The sequence below is a fragment of the Manacus vitellinus genome, unplaced genomic scaffold (assembly GCF_001715985.3).
Source record: "Manacus vitellinus isolate BGI_N305 unplaced genomic scaffold, ASM171598v3 scaffold_11_pilon, whole genome shotgun sequence".
NCBI lineage: Eukaryota > Metazoa > Chordata > Aves > Passeriformes > Pipridae > Manacus > Manacus vitellinus.
The window spans coordinates 354,574-372,920 of NW_021938895.1; the positions used below are offsets into that span (position 1 = coordinate 354,574).

General features: G+C 41.2%; 1 protein-coding gene across 1 annotated transcript in view; it reads left to right on the top strand.

Moving 5' to 3' along the window:
* PKHD1 (PKHD1 ciliary IPT domain containing fibrocystin/polyductin) overlaps positions 1 to 18,347 on the top strand; it is a 256,328-nt gene that overhangs the window by 180,606 nt on the left and 57,375 nt on the right. The window contains exons 56-59 of the mRNA XM_018088733.3: positions 613 to 765; positions 1,240 to 2,118; positions 3,416 to 3,578; positions 5,576 to 5,736. Coding sequence (XP_017944222.3) covers positions 613 to 765; positions 1,240 to 2,118; positions 3,416 to 3,578; positions 5,576 to 5,736 — 1,356 coding nt within the window. The remainder of the gene's footprint in view (positions 1 to 612; positions 766 to 1,239; positions 2,119 to 3,415; positions 3,579 to 5,575; positions 5,737 to 18,347) is intronic.

Here is an 18,347-nt window from a genome sequence, read left to right on the forward strand (position 1 = left end):
CACAACAAATTCCACTTGAGAATTGCCTATTGCTCTCCATTATGCATAAAACCAGGTTGGATAACTAAATCATATCCGCAGAGGTCTAGAGTCACCTGAGATTAATCCAAGCCAGACAGCTGCATAAACTTGTGCAAAAGTCTCATTTAGAAAGGCATTGAAAAAAGTCTTTGGAAAGACTTTTAGAAAACACACACGAGCAAGTAGTTTTTTAGCATTGGCATTATTCTGATCCTAAGGAGAATTCACAAAGATCAACTCTGCAGTGGGCTAAAGAGTAACTCCAGCACACAGAGATTTGAAAAAAATGAAGTGTGAGCCTGTTCATTGGTTTGGCACCTGCACACCGCAGGGAAAAGGTTTAGCACCTTCTTTTTCTAAAAATGATATATCTGGGTAAAATATAAGCTCACGGTGAATATTTGATGGGCAGGTGGCCTTTCTGGGTTTGTGTTGCTGCACGTAGATTGTGCTGGAGGAAAAACACACCTGAATGTCAGTGCAGATTCTGCAGAGGAGCTGTGCACGAGCTGTCAGGCTTTATGTCCCTCAAAGCTCTGGTTTATAGGTATGATAGACACTTATCACATTTTCTCTCCCGACAATCCCCAGGGCGTTCCCATGACACGGAAGACGGGAGACGCATCCCTTTGGCTGCGGAGGTTGGACTCCTAACACGGAATATACAGATCAAGTCGGATGTGCCTTGTACTGGGAGGATGATGGTGGGACATTTCACAGGCTCCAGTGGGACAGAGTTTGAAGGTAGTGGAGATTCACTTGTCCTGAGCAACCAGACTATCCAATTCTGCCCAAGAAAGTGCAGTGCAACAACATGTGCTCTGGAATTCTAAGCAAACAGTGACTGTCACAAAGTATGAAACTAATACTAAATAATATGATATACTAGATATCATAATATATAAAATATAATATTATATACAATACTCTCTATATTATTATATATTACATACATAATAATATAAACTAACTAATGCTAAATATAAACTAGTACTACTAATAACTCATAAATATGGAAGATATTTTAGGAGGGGTTGCTCTGTGTTTTGTTGGGTTTTACTATGACTTTGTATGTATTTATGAACAATTACCAATTAATACAACACACTGACAAAGTATCTGTTATTAGAAGTCTGAGTGCTGTTAAAATGCTTCCCCTTCTTACCAGTTCTTAGGTAGTCTTAAGCTTTTATTTCATTATGTTTAATCTCACTGCAGGTGTCCTTCAACTTTTAAATATTGAATTTTTGAACTTTGGGCCTCCTCAGCTTTCTGCCATTGAATTCAGGAATACATCCCAAGAGTCGTCGGTGGCGTCATCCAGCATTAATGGCAGCTGTGGAACTGGCATTAAAGCAGTCATGAGCAATGGGATCTTGTTGCAGGATAACATGGTGTTCAATACAGTCGGACCTGGCATTGATTTGGAAGGGAAAAATCACTCTCTCATCAGGAACCTTGTTATTCTGAGCAGGCAGCCAGCGGGTTTCTTGCACTGGGTTGCTGGAATCAAGGTGAACCTTGCCATTGGTGCCTCCCTCTGCGGCAATGCTGTGGTAGGTTCTGAAAGAATTGGCTTCCACATCAGGGGCCAAGAGTGTTCACTAGATGGAGAATATTGTAGTGAAAATGTGGCACATTCAAATCTCCACGGTGTTCATCTGTACCAGGAAGATGGATTTCAGACCTGCACTAGAATCACAGGTTTTCTATCCTATAAGAATTATGACTACGGTGTCATGTTTCACCTTGGAAGCAGCGTCATCATGGAAAACATGGTGCTGGTGGACAACACCGTGGGTCTCATGCCAGTGGTGCACTGTCTCTCTGCCAGGCAATGCCACACGGGGAGAAGATTCATAGAACTTAGAAAGTCGGTGTTTGTTGGCACGAGCTCAACTTTTGACTGCCTCAGGGACAGGATCCAACCTCAGTCAGCTGATCCAACAGCCAAGGATCGACCCCCACGCTCCCCGCTGAGAGGCCGTGTGGGGATTTTGTGGCCTACATTTACCACTGCTCCCAGCCGAGGGCCAGAGAACCCTTGGCACAAAACTGGGCATTGTCCAAAAGTTCTGGGACTCATGAAGCTGAAAGGTTGGTGTTACATGTCCGCTGGCCAGACTACTCTGTCACTGTTTTCCCTTCCATTTTTCCCGTTGAAACTGCAGCCTTACACTCCTACAAATGGGCATGGTGGAGAAACTGGAGCCTCAGTGGAATTGACAACAGGTTTTTACAATTTGATACAGTTTTAACAGAAAATATCATTGGGTATTTTTCACTTTCTGAATCTACTGCAGTATAATTGTTGCCCAAAAAGCTGTGGCTGCCCCATCCCTGGAAGTGTTCGAGACCAGGTTGGACGGGGCTTGGAGCAATCTGGGATAGTGGAAGGTGTCCCTGCACATGGCAGGGGGTTGAATCGAGATGAGCTTTAAGGTCTCTTCCAACCCAAACCATTCTGTGATTCTATGATAATTATGTCCTGTGCTGATGCATATATTTTACCTTAAACATACCTGCCTTCTGTGCTGCTTTTCCAATTGATTCATCTCTGATCTACAGTTACCTCTATCTAAATAAAGACATCAAGTCTAGGAAGTGAATATCACACTTTGTATAGAATTTTCATAGAACATAATAACTACAGCTGCACAGACACAGTTGTGACCTTTATTGATATAAGGGATTGCACAAGAGGGTTGAAAGTCAGTTATGTATCCTGTATCTTCTTTTCAAGTGAATTTTTCAGTCCCCAGAGTAATATTTACATATAGCAGAAGCTACTTAGCTGGTTGCAGTGGTGGGATCTAAATACATCACTGTTTTTCATACCTTTATTCCTCACTGCTACTTATTTTTGCAAGAAAATTCATTATCATCTTTTTACTGAAGAATAAGAGAGATAGAGACAGACGTCCTCAGAGTCCCACAGAAAACTGATGGCCAAATATGGATTTTGTAGCTGCACGAAAGTTCAGTGCCAGAGCCAAGCAGGTTTCATCAGACCCAGCTCATCTTATATTAAACTCTGGCAAGTGGAAAAACCATGCAAGGCAGGTTGTCATTAAACTGGTTCTTACTAATTCAAATGAAAATTTAGTAATTGTTCTTGATTATTTTTTTCTTTGTCAGTTACTATTTTCTTTGATTTCATTTCCTATGGGTATGTTTTGGTTTGTGTCAAGATATAACTTGACTATGGAACATTCTAAAGACACATGAAGATCTACGAACAATTCTATTAACCTGATTTAAAAATAACTTGTATAGATATGTATGGGAGCAATCTAACATAGATAACATCATAGAAAAAAACCCTTTCTTATCTCTAGTTCTGGCACCCTTTCAACCAGTTTTTCTTGCTTGATCCTCTCTTAATCCCTGGCAGAAGTCACCTTTACTGGTTTTACAAAGAGCTGCTACAGTGAAGACAGGGATGTTTGCATCATGTCCAATGCTGATCATTTAGGCATCATGCCTCTCATCACGGCTCAGACATCAAGGATGTTACATGTCAGTGAGAAGGACAAGTTCTACTTTCATCCAACAAGGTAATAGGCTTCATTCTAAACTACATTTTTCAATAGTTTGAGCATAAAAAAACACATACAATTTAAGAACTACCCTCCGCTCATATCTGCTCTTGTACTGCTCCTTTCTGAGAAAAATGAATGAGCTCAGACATCAAACAAACATGCACAGAAAAACTCAAATCCAGAAAAAAGAGAAATGGAAAAAACAACCCAAAAAAACAACCCAAACTTAGTTTAAGGCAATCTTTTAAAATGTGAGGTTCATATTCCATCAAGGTGCATCTCCAGACCAATCCTCTTGGATTTCCCCTTTTCCTGACATTTGTATAGCAAAACAAGCCTCACATATCCCATTTCTTAAACCTCCATCCTGAGCATCTCTGACTTCTTGGCCTCAGGCTGCAGAAAATGTCAGGACCCCCAGCAAAAAAACCCTGAGACAGGGAATGTCCTTTTGGTCTGGGAAGCAGAGCTTGATTTGTGCCTGCAGATCACATCAGAAATGTTGATCAGCACTAGGCAGGCTGTGAGATGTCAAATGATTGCCAGAACTGCTCTTGCCCAGGGAGAATATTGTCTGTGTGTGGAGGAGTCTGGAGGAGAGAGGGGAGAGCTTCCTCTGTAATCTTAAGTCACTGCTGGTTGCAGTGGTTTAAACATACCCCATCCAGTGGAAACCACATGCCTATTTATTTATTACAATCACCCAACACAATACAGAGGCTATGTCAGGAAAGCCTTGAAGTAGCAAAAAATTTCCAGTGTGGACTCCACTTGCCAGTCAAAAATAATTGGAGGTGTCCCACACTGCTATGTTTAGAGCCCCTCCAGCCTTCTGCCAGAATTTTTTACTTTATTCTATATTTTTGCTTTTTGCTCTGGGCATTAGTTTGCGTGTAGATTTCTGAGCCCTGTCCAGCTTGTCAGCTCCCATTATGTTCCACTCTTGTATCCATCCCACAATATTATGCTATTAGTGAGTTGCTGAATCCAGTGTGAGAGCTGGTGTTTTTTCAAATGTGATGAATGCACATGAATTACTGAATGCCTCCTTAGTAGTCTGCTGAACCTCTGAGGGTGATTACACCTCTCAGTGCTCCTCATGCAATATTTGCATGTATTTATTTATCCCACCTTTGCAATTGCTGAGCTTGTTCCAGGCTGTGGCTGCAATTGTTCTGCTTCAGCATCCTGAAGGGATACCTTGATGGATATGTACTGTCAAAGAGAAGGTGAGCACTGCCTTAGAGCAGGAGAGGAAATAGAAACATCGGGGAATACAGCAAATCCATTACATATTTGTCTTGTCTCACTGGTAGGCCTAACCAGCAGAAATGCTGGAGCTGCTGAGAGATGGTCAAGAACTGAACAGCTGTCAGGATCAGAGGAGCTGTGTTTGTTCTCCACATCTTTTGAGCTGGGCTGACTGGGGGAGTTGGCCTTTTTTGTTCCTCTGCCGTTACTGAAAATCTCTGCCTATATCTCTTTGCTGCATTCAAGGTATCAGTAACTGGGTTTTCCCAACCCAAGACCAAGAAATTCTAAATTTTCTTCAAGTTTTAATGTGAATCCCTGCAGCAAGCTGAAAATGTTTCCATGGACTTTGCTAATTTACAAGGCATTGTATCTTATTGAGTTCTGTCATGGGAGTGAGATGTCCAGTTAACTAGTTCCTTTAAGCTGTGTTAAACCTTTAGACAAAATGCAGTTAAAGGCACTTTAGATTCTCAATATGTGATTCAGCTCACTACACTTTAGTGATCCAAAAATTAGGCGTGTAATGTAAACAAGACACTAATCTCCTTCTTGAGTCAATATAGGCCCTTATTTAGGACATGATTCATTTCAGCTGTCCTATATATATGTCAGGTGAGGTGAGTTACCCTCAACAAACCTCTCCTGTTGCAGGTATATCCCTGTGTGGAAACCAGTCTTTAAGGACCTACATAGAAATTTATAGGCTTTTCTGGCTGTTTCAAGCCATTAAAAATAACATTACCTTTCTTACCTATCAGTGTACAAACCTCTGAAGGCACTGTGTTCCCTGAGAAGAAATGCAAAGGCTCAAGGAAGGCCCTGTTCAAGGATTTGGATGGAAGTGTCCTGGACCTAGAACCGCCTGTTTCTGTGTTCCCAAAGTCAGAATTTGAATGGACACAGTTCTACTCACAAGCTGGTAAGTGCCTGTGCTGACTGGAGTGTTTGCAAAGTCAGGCAGATGTTTGACCCGTGAGACATCACTTACCCCAGGCTTTCACTGAGATCTACAGCTGAGGTTGAGATGGTGCTGGTCCCAGCTTGTGTGGTCCGTCTCCAGGATGGGTGTGGTGAATTACACAGTGGAAGTCTCAGCGTGCAGCTCCGTGTCCACCAGTGCCTTCTTGCAGAATCATGTCACTGGGAATCCTCAGCCCTTTAGGGTTTAATTTGCTAGATTGATGTTAGACAGAATTTTTCCCTGTGAGGGTGGTGAAGCCTTGGCACAGGTTGCCCAAAAAGCTGTGGCTGCCCCATCCCTGGAAGTGTTCAAGACTAGGCTGGAATCTGTTTCAGTGGAAGGTGTCCCTGCACATGACAGGGGGTTTGGAATGAGATGGTCTTTAAGGTCCCTTCCAACCCAAACAATTCCATGATTCGATAATTCTACCTGGCCCTGGCAAAGTCCTCTGAGAGCACTGAGGGACATATGCCATGGAAATGCTATGTTACTGCAAAATAATACCAATAGCTGGCCCAGTCAGGGTTTCCATCCGTATCCCACTGAGGAGATAATCAAGTTGAAAACCCAATCCACAAGTTTAAAGACCCCTGTCTCTGGTTTAAAAAGGCCCATTCTGCTCAGTAACCACTTTCTGAAGGTTCACACAGCAAGACTCCATTCTCATCCCGATTAAAACTCTGCTCTCTGATTCCAAATAAACTCTTTAATTACAATTAAAGTTTCCTGTGCCTGCTGCTCCTGGCAGCCATTTTGCTGAAGAGGAGCATCGTTTGTGACTCCAGCAGTATGGGAGGCTGATGGAAGGGACTCTAATTAATCCTGTTTCCCTTCCCACTCTAAAACTGATTAAACACGAGAAGAACTTTAATCTTTAAATAAAATGTCTGATGTGTAAGGTTTTTCCTCCAAGGATCCCGCTCTGGCTGGCTGCTTACAGGGTTGATTTATGTGTTGTCTAGATGCAAACACTGATTTTTACTGTACCTTTTCCACCCTAATTATGAATTACATGCAAGCACTAATGCCTTAGCACTATTACCACTTAGCACCTGCATATTAATGCATACATTTGCATACAGAACCTGGATTTTATTCAGACTCCCACAATTTTTAGCACATCCTGGCACACAATCTCAGGCGTGTGAGGAATCCCCACCATTTAAAGTGCACTGACAATGCAACCTGCACTCCACAGGGTTTATCTCCTCATGTAATGGAGGCAACAGCATATGGTAAATGCCTCCTGCCTCTGAGGCTATAACAAAATTACTATGTTTTCTACTTGCTGCCCAAATCTAAATGGGGATTTTTTTTCCCCCTCCCTTCACAGTTGTGTGTTAAATTCCTCTGTGTTTCTCATTCTGACCTGAGGTTCCTTTTGTCTCGAGGTTGACATTTGGAAAGGCACAGCTTTTCCAAAGAAAGGTGAATTCATGGTCGTCTTCTTCCCTTCTCTACCCCCTCCTCCTCCTTCTTGAAAGTTGCAGCACTGAGAAAAGCAGGCTCCCACACTAGACAAATTGGAGGAAAAGCTCAACTTTTCTGCTTCCACTGGTCTTCTGCCAGCAGGACCAGGGAAATGATCATCCTCCTGAGCTCAACACTGGTGAGGCCACCCCTCAAGTCCTGTGTTCAGTTTTGGGCCCCTCACTACAAGACATTGAGATTCTGGAGTGTGTCCAGAGAAGGGCAACGAGCTGGGGAAGGTTCTGGAACACAAGTCCTATGAGGAGCAGGTGAGGGAGCTGGGGTTCTTCAGTCTGGAGAAAGGGAGGCTCAGGGGAAATCTTCTCACTCTCTACAACCCCTGACAGGAGGTTGTAATGAGGTGGGGGCCAGCCTCTTCTCCCAGGAAACTAGTGGTAAGTCAAGGGGAAATGGCCTTGAATTTGACCAGTGGAAGTTCAGGTTGGATATTAGGAACAATTTCTTCCCAGAAAGGGTGTTCAGGCATTGGAACAGGTTGTCTAGGACAGTTGTGAAATCACCATCCCTGGAGCCATCCAAAAAGCTCAAGTAGATGTGGCACTTAGTGGTACGGTTTAATGAGCATGATGGTGTTCGTTCAAAGGCTGAGTTTGATAATCTTGGAGGTCTTTTCCAACCTTAATGATTCTATGATTCTGTGGGGCCAGATTCCCCCTTGGTGTGACAATGCTAAAAGGCCAGTGAAGATGGTGAGTTTATAGAATCATAAAATCATAAAATGGTTTGAGTTGGAAGGGACCTTCCTGCTAAAGGAGTTGGAACTAGAAAATCTTTAAGGTCACTTCCAAACCAAAACATTCTATGATTCTATGATACAGATATATATATATATATATATATTCATTTTAAACTTCCAGTTTGGAGCAGCAGCTTGAAATTAGTGTCCCTCAGCCATTTCTAGGTATTCTGATCACTCCGGGGAAGCAAACCAAAACACGCAATACCCTTGAGGGAGGCAAAAACCAGAAAGATATTTCATCAGAATTAGGAATACATGAGAGCCATAACTAGGGCACAGGGGATCATTCAGAATGATATCAATGTCCCTGAATTCACATGATGTCTTTTATTGAAGATGCAATCAATATAGAATTTATGTAATATATCATTTGTATATCCCTTTTCTTTTTACTTTGTTTTCCTGTGTTCCTGATCTTTTACCTGCTGCGGCAGCTCTTTGCTTATTGAGCAGGTTTTTTAATTGTGGCTTTCTGTAGAAGAAGAGTTGTTCATGTCAAATTGAATTTTTAGTTTTCTGGATGAACTGCAGAATCCATAAAGAAAACAAAACAGGAGGGAACAGATCCAAGATTTTTGTTGCTATTATTATTTCTACTGAAAGAAAAAAGGACCAACAACAAAAGTGGGTTTGAGTCAAACAAAGCATAATTAGTACTTTTTGCTCTTTTTTTTTCTTTTAAATATAATGCTGCAAAAGTTTAGAATTAAATGTTTTCCAACACCCTCCTTCCTAAATCATTTATGAGGAACTTTCAAAATACCATTTTTCAAATTATCCAAAACAATTTAATGAGTTTAACATGAATTTGTAATTATTTTAATCTCTTTGAGCTGCCATTTTTGGATGACAAAATGTTTTTCTCCTAAAACTCATGTCTATACTAAACCTCTTACAAAAGAGCTAGGGGCCAAGCCTGGAGCACTAAATGGTTCCACGGTACAGGAAATACCAGAATCATAAGCTATACAGCAGAATGAGCTACAAACATGAGTATATCTTGCTGAGGAATTAAGGATAAATGAACAGTTTGTGTATTCTACTGATTTTGTGTCCAGGTTAAAAATCCTACTCCACAAAGGAGAGCTGATACCACAATCATTGTGTTGTTAAAGGTTCAGACATTTGCTTGTTATCTGCAATATTTATAAGACTCTGTTATCATACTTCCTCACATCAGTAATCTGACAAGAGACATTGAAGTTCTTTGTCTTCCCTTGGTGGAAATGTAGCTGAGGACCAGAGGCTGGTAGAAAATCCATCTGTCCCCACTTCCATTGCCTCCACTGTCATCATAGAGACATGGAATAATACAATGGTTTGAGTTTGAAGGGACCTTAAAACTCATCTCATTCCATCCCCCCTGCCAAGGGCAGAGGCACCTTCCACTAGAGTTCACTAATCTCCTCTCTAGTGTGCAAAGAGGGATTGACCCATTAAGGGCAGAAATTAGGTGAGTAATTCACAGCATCTGAGAGATGAAACCAAGCCTTTCAAGTTTTAGTCTAGAGCCTGCAGACATAACTTTTCTTCCTGCTGGCAGATACATTCTAGGCATTTTTTAAAGCAATTAGGCCTGAATAATCAAAGAATCATAGAATAGACCAGTCTGGAAGGGACCTCAAGAACTCATCTGGTCCACACTCGTGTGGGAAAGAGAAATTATCTAACCACCCTGTCTGACTGCATCTTGAAAACCTCCACTGACGGAGACTCTGCCACATCCCTGGGGAGGTTGTTCCAATGAATCATAGTCATAGAATAGTTTGGATTGAAAGAGACCTTAAAGCCCACCCAGTTCCAACCCCCTGCCATAGGCAGGGACACCTTCCACTAGACCAGGTTGCTCAGAGGCCCATCCAGCCCGGCCTTGAACACTTCCAGGGATCAGGTGTCTACAATGCCCAGTGGTTGTTCTCACTGTAAAAGAAAAGTCATTTGCTATATTGAGGCAAGACCTTTTCTGGTGCAAATAGTACCTGTTGCCCCTTGTCTTCTCCATGTGTCTACTTGTGCAGGGAAACCCTTCATCCTCTTTGCAACTTCCCTTTAAATACTGGAATGCTGTGATGGGGTCTACCCTGAGCCTTGTCTCCTCCAGGGAGAACAGAAGGAACTCCTTCAGCCTTTCCTCACAGGTCCTCAGACCTTTGATCATCTTTGTGGCCCTCCTTCAGGTCCTCTCCAGTTCTGATGTAGTGAGGGTTTATGAAGTTCTGGGCTCTAGGGTGTAGCTATCATGTAATTTGTTCTTCCTGTTGTTAACGTGTTCCTTGCATTCCCTGTGAATAATTGCATTTATTTTCTACTCTACACTAGTCAAAACTGACACCTCCTTGTAAGTTCTTTGGATGCAGTAGAAGCATCAGTGATTTTTAGGTCTGTAATGCCTGATATCCCTGTGGGATAGACATATATTTCAATGCTATTTACCCAGGCAGAAAAGAGAATCTGTGACTTGCCCAAGATCAGTCATTGAATTAAAGCAATTTAATGTCCCAAACCAGCCAGACTCTGAACCTAAAAGCACCCCACCCTGTTCAGGCAAGTTGAAGAGTACAGTTGCATTGACTAGAACCAACCAAAAGTGTATTTTACATACTATTTTTTGTAAAGAAAAACCTGTCTGGACTATTTTTTGGAACTTTACTGAACATTTAAATTCTACTTGTGATTTTAAACAACCCCCCCCCAATCTTTCCCCCAGTTATTCTTAAAAAAATAGGAAGGAATATTTTACTTTTAAAAAGATTGACTCAGCTTTAGTTTGAATCTGTTGGTGAGAGGATTAGTGTGTTGTGGGCAGTTGGACTTTTTATCTGATCGTCAGATAATGGGTTTTTCTTGTGTCCTTTTCCATCCAGAAAAATCCAAAGCTGTGAAGTTGCTCAACAGTCTTGCACCTCTCTAGAGATGATCAGTACATTTTCTAGATCATAAAAGAAAAAGTATTTCATATGTAAATGCTTGTCCGAAGCAACTCACACAGATATTTAACACTTTATATCAACAACTATTACAAGAAACTGTTTGAAAGGTCATGTAACATTGAAGTTAAAAGTCCTAAATGAATATGCAGAAGTCTGTTGGTTTCATCAGAAATAAGATAAAATGTCAGATTTTGGTATGAACAGTTCAAAATAACTGGGGATACGGGCCAAGGATTTTTGTACAGTTTTCTTTCTTCTGGTATTTTTAATTATTGACTAAAAATCTTAAGTAATAGTTGAGGAAGTGTAGAATTTTGACACCCAGGTAGCCAGTATCAGTTAGGGCTAAAGCTGGGTGAAAATGTTGCACCATCAATATTTAATATTCTAAGGACTATGATTAGTCACATCTGCTATACATAATCATGTGTAGTAATTAAAGATGTTTGAGAAGCGAATGTAGGTTTGGTAAATTTGCAAGGAATGGAACATATGCAATATTGGCCTGAAACATTTATTGTTTTCCTCTGGAGCTTTTTTTGTTGTTGTTGTTCACAGATAGAAATTTGCTTTTTCTGCAATAAATGGCCCATGTAAGACCCATTGAAAGTAGTAATATAGGACATTAAAAGAGCTGTTACTAAGCTATTGTTTTATAAACCCCAAGCCTATGATCAGAAAATGCTTGTAATTCTTACTTAATTTTCCTGAAAATGTTTCCCTGGTAAAGATTTCGGCAGACCTTGATTAAGTGGAGACCAAAGTTGAGAACAAAGTTGGGAGGATTTTTTTATGCCCGTGGGAGAACTAAGTTTAAAGTAGTCCAAAGGGAAAATCTGTTATTTATTTATATTTGATATCTGTATGGTGGTTTATCAGGGATGAGGTGATTGAACCTGTTGAATTAAAGAATCAGCTGTGTTAACTGAGAGCAGCGTGGCAGAGTGAGGAACATCTCGGTGGGGGGAGAATTCACCAGTTGGGAAAGAAGAAAAGGCAAGGAGGAATGGCTTCAAACTTACAGAGGACAGGCTTAGATTATATTAGGAGGAAATTCTTCCTCGTGAGGGTGGTGAGACCCTGGCACAGGTTGCCCAGAGAAGCTGTGGCTGCCCCATCCCTGGAACTGTTCAAGGCCAGGTTGGACCGGGCTTGGACCAGCCTGGGATAGCAAAAGGTGTCCCTGGCTTTGGTAGGGGATGGAATAAGATGATCTTTAAGATCCTTCCTACCCACACCATTCTGTGACTCTGTAATCTGGATACCTTCATGAAACTGTACCTTAGAGGACAGCTTTGTCCAGGAAAAACACTCTTCTGCATGATTTGTTTTGGTAAATCATAGAGAAATTGCACAGAGTTGGGGATCCAGCAAACTAGGTCAGCACTGAGGCTGATGTGGCCATACCACATTTCCATTTTGAAATGCTATAAATTGTTTTCCCTCAAACTCTTCTACATTTCAGACTCTAATAAACAGCTATTTTTCTTTTTCAGGGATGCTTTCCCCTTATTTCTGAAGCTAGGATATAAGATGGATGGCATTGTTCATTGTCCATGTGATCAACATAAAGAAATGCATATATATACACACACAGATATATATACATATATGTACATGTACAATTGTATGAGCCTATCAAACTTTATCTTCTTGTTCCCATGAAGGGTATCAAATGCTTTTCTTGTGATGAATCCAAAAAAACCTTGGGCAAACCCATTCATTTTTCACATTTATTGCTATAAATGGAATGTAGCTTTTTATGCCACCCTTTCTACTTCTTCTCTAAATTCCCCAGGTTCTTTCAAACAGGCATGCACTGGTGTTCAGCTGCATAAAATGTAAAATATGTGTACATATCTATTAGGAATGATTATCCAAATGAATTTTGGAAAAACTGATTAGGAAGTCAGGCCCCTGACAGTGGGAGATAACCTTGCCCCTTAGGATAGCAATCCTTTTTGAAGATGTGCCAGCAAATAGTTTGTGCCTACAATTGCTATCAGAAATTCTTGGCTTCTCCTTTTAGCCTTAATCCCTGAGGATAAAAGAGCAGGTTTGTCATTTTGCAAACTCAACTCCTGTGTTCCAGAAGCTATTCAGAGAAATGTCACCATTTTAAGAGTTTGTGAAATCTCGGAGAGCCCATTTGTTTCCCCGTGAGATAAAAAAATAGCTCAGTGCCCCCAAAACACCATGTCACCTTCATTTAGGATTCTAGTTATGGATTTGATATCCACCTCTCTCCCTTTCTGTATATAAATGTTAAGTTTGAAACCCAAGCATAAGCTTTTTTATCATTGGCATGATGAGTCTGTTATTTCAGGATAGTGGGTCTTAAATTATGATTTATGAAGCATTGATGGCCCACAAAACCTGAATAACTGATGGAAAAACCACTCATGGATTTATTTAGCAGCCTGAGAGTTAAAGATGAAAAGAAGTATTAGGCATGTGGAAAACAGGAGACATGAAGAATGGCTGGAAAAGTTGGGTGCCTTGCTGTTGAGGAGAAGAGGTGGATGAGCAGTTTAGGAACTGCCTTCAAAAATATGAAAGACTGTTGTGGATTAGAGAGAAATCAATTACTCCCAAAGTCTGTGGAATCAAAAAAAAATAGGCTGAAATTTCATCAAAGTAATTTTAGGTGTTGGGAGGAAATATTGGAATAAAGGCAGCCAAACATGGGTGTAGCTTGCCTGAGTGGGTTGTGGAGTCCTGATCAGAGGTAACATCCTTGGATGATCCAGATAAAGCTCATCTTTTCCTGAGTGAGGGGAGGATGGATCAGATTAATTCAAATAGCCCTTTCTGGACAAATTTTCAAAGTTCTTAAGGATGCTCAGTGGTCTGCAGGAATCTTTGAGGTCTGACAGTGATTTATGGCTCCAAAGGCCAGGGTGTTGTAGTAGGAAGGTTTGGTAATTAGGATTTTCTAAATGTTTCTGATGAAGACAAAGAGTGATTACTAGGGAGGTAATTAGTGCAGAGAGATTCTCTCCCAATCCATGTCCTTGGTCCCTCTCATCCAATCTGCCTGTTCTTACGAAAGGCTAATGAGCTTGAAAGTTTGTGCCGTGTGTAAATGTAGAGGTTAGTCCCATGGAATATAGTGTCCAGTGTATGAGTGAGTTTACAGCACCAGGGAACCAAACCTGGCACAGGTTGCCGAGAGAAGCTGTGGCTGCCCCATCCCTGGAAGTGTCCAAGGGCAGGTTGGACAGGGCTTGGAGCAACCTGGGATAGTGGAAGGTGTCCCTGCACGTGGTAGGGGACTTGGAATGAAATGATCTTTCAAATCCCTTTTAGCAGAAACCATTCCTTGATTCTATGATTCTATTCCTTATCTGGGACATCTCCTCAAAGCTCAGGAGCTCAGACATCATTCCTATTCTCCCAAGGCATTGTTTCACTCTTATTTATCATTCTTCCTTCAGTGATGCCCACAAACCTCTCAGTCGTTGGTCTTTATTACTACCAGATACGACCTAGAAACTTTTCTCATATCTTCTGAAAGAATCAAAACATCATAGAATGCTTTGGGTTGGAAGGGAACTTAAAGATCATCTTGCTCCACCCCCTGCCACAGGCAGGGACATCTTCTACTATCCCAGGTTGCTCAGAGCTCCATCCAGCCTGGCCTTGAACGCTTCCAGGGATGGGACATCCACAGCTTCTCTGGGCAACATACTCCAACGCCTCACCAGCCTCACACTAAAATATTTCTTCCTAATATCTCATCTAAGCCTTCTCTCAGTTTGAAGTCATTCCCCTTTGTCCTGTCACTCCAGGCCCTTGTAAAGAGTCCCTCTCTGTCTTTCTTGTTGCCTCCCTTCAGGTACTGGAAAGGCACAATTAGGTAACCCCAAAGCCTTCTCTTCTTCAGGCTGAACAATCCCAATTCTCTCAGCCTTTCCTCACAGCAGAGCTGCTCCATCCCTCTGATCATCTTGGTGCCTCCTCTGGACTCTCTCCAACAGGTCCATGTCCTGTCTGTGGTGGAGACCCCAGAGCTGGAGGCAGCACTGCAGATGAGGTCTCACCTGAGTGAGGCAGAGGGGCAGAACCCCCTCATTTAACCTGCTGCCCACATTGCTTTTGATGCAGCTGCTGAAGAAGCTGCTGATGTTAATAGTCAAACCAGGAAGCTTCAGGAGAAACAGAGAGAAGTGGAGAAGTGAGCTGAGATAGACCTGACAACAGCATCTTCGTGGTTCAGCCTCTCTAGGCTTGATGGCTGTTACCTTTAAGGAGTCAAGGTGGTTGTGTTTATGCAATTAAAAGAAAAAAAAAAACAGAAAAGAAATGTGAATAACATCCTGCAAGCATAACTATATTACTTCCCTTAGATCTTAGAGGCATATCTATAACCCAGCCAAACTGCTGAGTGTGAGTTTGCAGGAGGAGCTTTACAGGGGAAGCACCGCATTTTGCAACAATTAATTTTGCAGAGGAAGCAGCCTGTTTAAAGATGCCTGCAGCAGTCACTAAAATATGTGTTGTTTTTCAAGGCCACCAGACACACAGTTGGCTAGGTTGGCTAATAAACAAAATAACAATGCAAAAAAAAACCCAACAAAAAACCAGCCTCGTGGGGTTTGCAGGAAGAAGGGATGAGAAATAAAATGAATAATGCTTACCTGCTAGGGGTGGGTGAAGTCTATAATTGTTTAGCCCCCAGCAGATCCCTGCAAGGGTTAAAACTGACAAAGATATTAGTTGGTGACTGCTAAGATTGTTGGTTTGAAGCTCTGGGCAAAACACAGACTGTTATTTACCGGACTTGGTCGATTTACTTCTTAATGCAATAATGACCTGTGAAATGAAACGTGAGCTAGACAATTGTTCCTCATTGTTTCCAGTAAAACATCCTTTCATACCCCATTAAACCACCATTAATTCCATTTGAAAGAGAAGCAGGCACAAACACCAAGGGATATCTTTCTCTTTTCCTCTTTTCCTCTCTTTGTGGGACTGATCAAGGCCTGTGGATAAAAAAGCAGCTTTTTTACCAATCTTAGAGGGTGTTGGGTGGTCTATGGGGGTTACATTTCTGAATGAATGCCACAGAGATCTACTGGAGTGGCACCCAGTGGATCACACTCCTCAGTTTTGTAGAAGAACATATCAGCAAACCCAGCAAAGACAGTCAATTTATTGGTGTGAATACATCATGTTTCTCTCTCTTTTTTAGGCTGGCTTTCTTTAAGCATGAGATTTATGTAATCATGCAGTGTATGCACTCATGTATGTGTGCATCATTTCCCACCTAGTAGTTTTAAACACATTTTCAATTTTAATCAAAAGTAGTAAATTGATGAGTCCTCAAAGATAACAGACTTACAGGTTAAAAAAAAAAAGGGGTTGTGAGCAAAAACTTTATGAGTGAAGCTCTCTGTCCCCACAACGCGGGTTATCCCTTGGTTACCAAAAAATGCCCTCTGGAGAGAAACTCCAGTTTTGTGTCTCAGCAAAAGCAAAAACTTTTGCACACTGGTACATGCTGGGGAGTCCAGCAACAGCTCTGTAGTAAAACACTTTGCATGAAACTGGTTTATTTTACACCTGATTCTCCTCTGCTGTGGCATTAAAAGACATGTAGATGTGGCACTGAGGGACATAGTTTAGTGGGACTTGGCACTGTTAGATTTACAGTTGATGGTCTTAGAGGTCTTTTCCAATGCCAAACCTCCACAGCCTTCCCAAAGGGTGTCCAAACTCTCTCCTTGCTGCCTTATAGCCTTGCCTTAAACCTAGACCATGGCATTTAATCAGTTCTTTGGCAGGTGTTTACCTACAAGGAATTTACCATGGATAAATTGCCTTGATCCAAGAGTACCACAGTTTGACAGCCAATATTTTAACATGTTGCATCATCTCACCTGGTTTTATATTCATCTCACCCTACTTTTATATTTTATTTCATTTAATACTCTATACTTTCATGTTATTTGCTACACTAGATGCCTTTCTCTTCCCATGATAGATTTATGCCTCAGGAAAGATTTTGTCTGAAAGTTTGCTCAGAAATGGTTCAGCTGCAATGAACAAAATGAATCTTTCTTTTGGTGCGTGTTAGAAAACAAATCTCTACACTCTAGAACCTGTGGGCTTGTAAAGGTTGCAGGTTGGCAGATAAACAGCTCTGTGGCTAGTGAAATGTTTTCTATCCATAGTCCTTGTGAAAAAATATGTCCAGGACTATCTATGAAAATAAACTGCAGAGAGCCATTACTTTCTGATGTGCTGTGAAAGATCTAAGCTTTGTCTGTGGCTTGTGAAAATTTCAGTTCCTGCTCTGCTGTGTTGTTTGAAGCAGAGACATCAAATGCTTTCCTGAGTATTTGGAGCCTTAAATCCCATATTCCAGCTCCCTTGCATTGCATCTGCTAATTAACAAAAGAATTCTGGGCACTTCATGACTCTTGTTGCCCAAGGCCTTGTTGTCCCTAGGAGGCAAACTGTGTTGTGTCCTAATGTTACAGACTGGGTGACTCAGGAGCCAAAGGATTACAAAAAGGCATCTGTGGTGGAATGGAGAAGAGACCTCAAAGTTTAACCAGTAACACATATGGCATCAACTGGGAACAAGCCGGTTGTTTTTTGATTAACCAACCTTTTTATTAAGGCACTTAGCATGGTTTAGTTTGTGTAGGATTGAATTTTTTTTTTCGCTTTTATGCCTGTATGTGTCTCAATGACTATTTATAGGATCAAGTCTCATTGGCAAAAAAAAAATAAAAATAAATGGACTGTTGTGGAAGGATTGAATTGCAACTCAGAAAAGAGATGGAGAATGAGAAGTGCAAAATCCCTTGTCATGCATATGAAGAACAACGACCTGGGAAAATAAGTATCTTTTTTTTTTTCCTTTCCCACTAATTCTTCCTACACAGCACGAGTGATTCAGAGTGAATCATGATGGTGTGTTTGTGTGTATCAAACATGTGTGTTTATACACACACACAGACACTGGAGCAGTTCATCATTTCTTCCCTCTTATCTTCCAAATATTAGCATTTAATGAAATACACATTTCCTTCATTTATTTTGAACCTGCTCCAAGGCCAGCAAATACCAGAACCTCAAATGTTATGACAGGATAGATTCTTTATTGGTTTGTTTTCTTTTCATTCTTTCTGTTTTCACTGTGATTTTTAATTTTTTTTTTTTTTTTTAAAGATTATAGACCCTTATGTTCCAACTCAAGGAGCCTGGCTTCCAACTGAGGTACACAAATATGTCCAAAAAAATGTCCCTGAGACCCATCCAATGCAGACAGCTGTGCAGCAAACAGGAAATTGTGGAAGTCAGGTTCATCAGAGACACAGGATTTCCTCTGTGGATGTTTCAGATAAAGCATCTTTAATTTTACCATGCTGGATCAGTGCTGTAAAAAGAGCCATGAG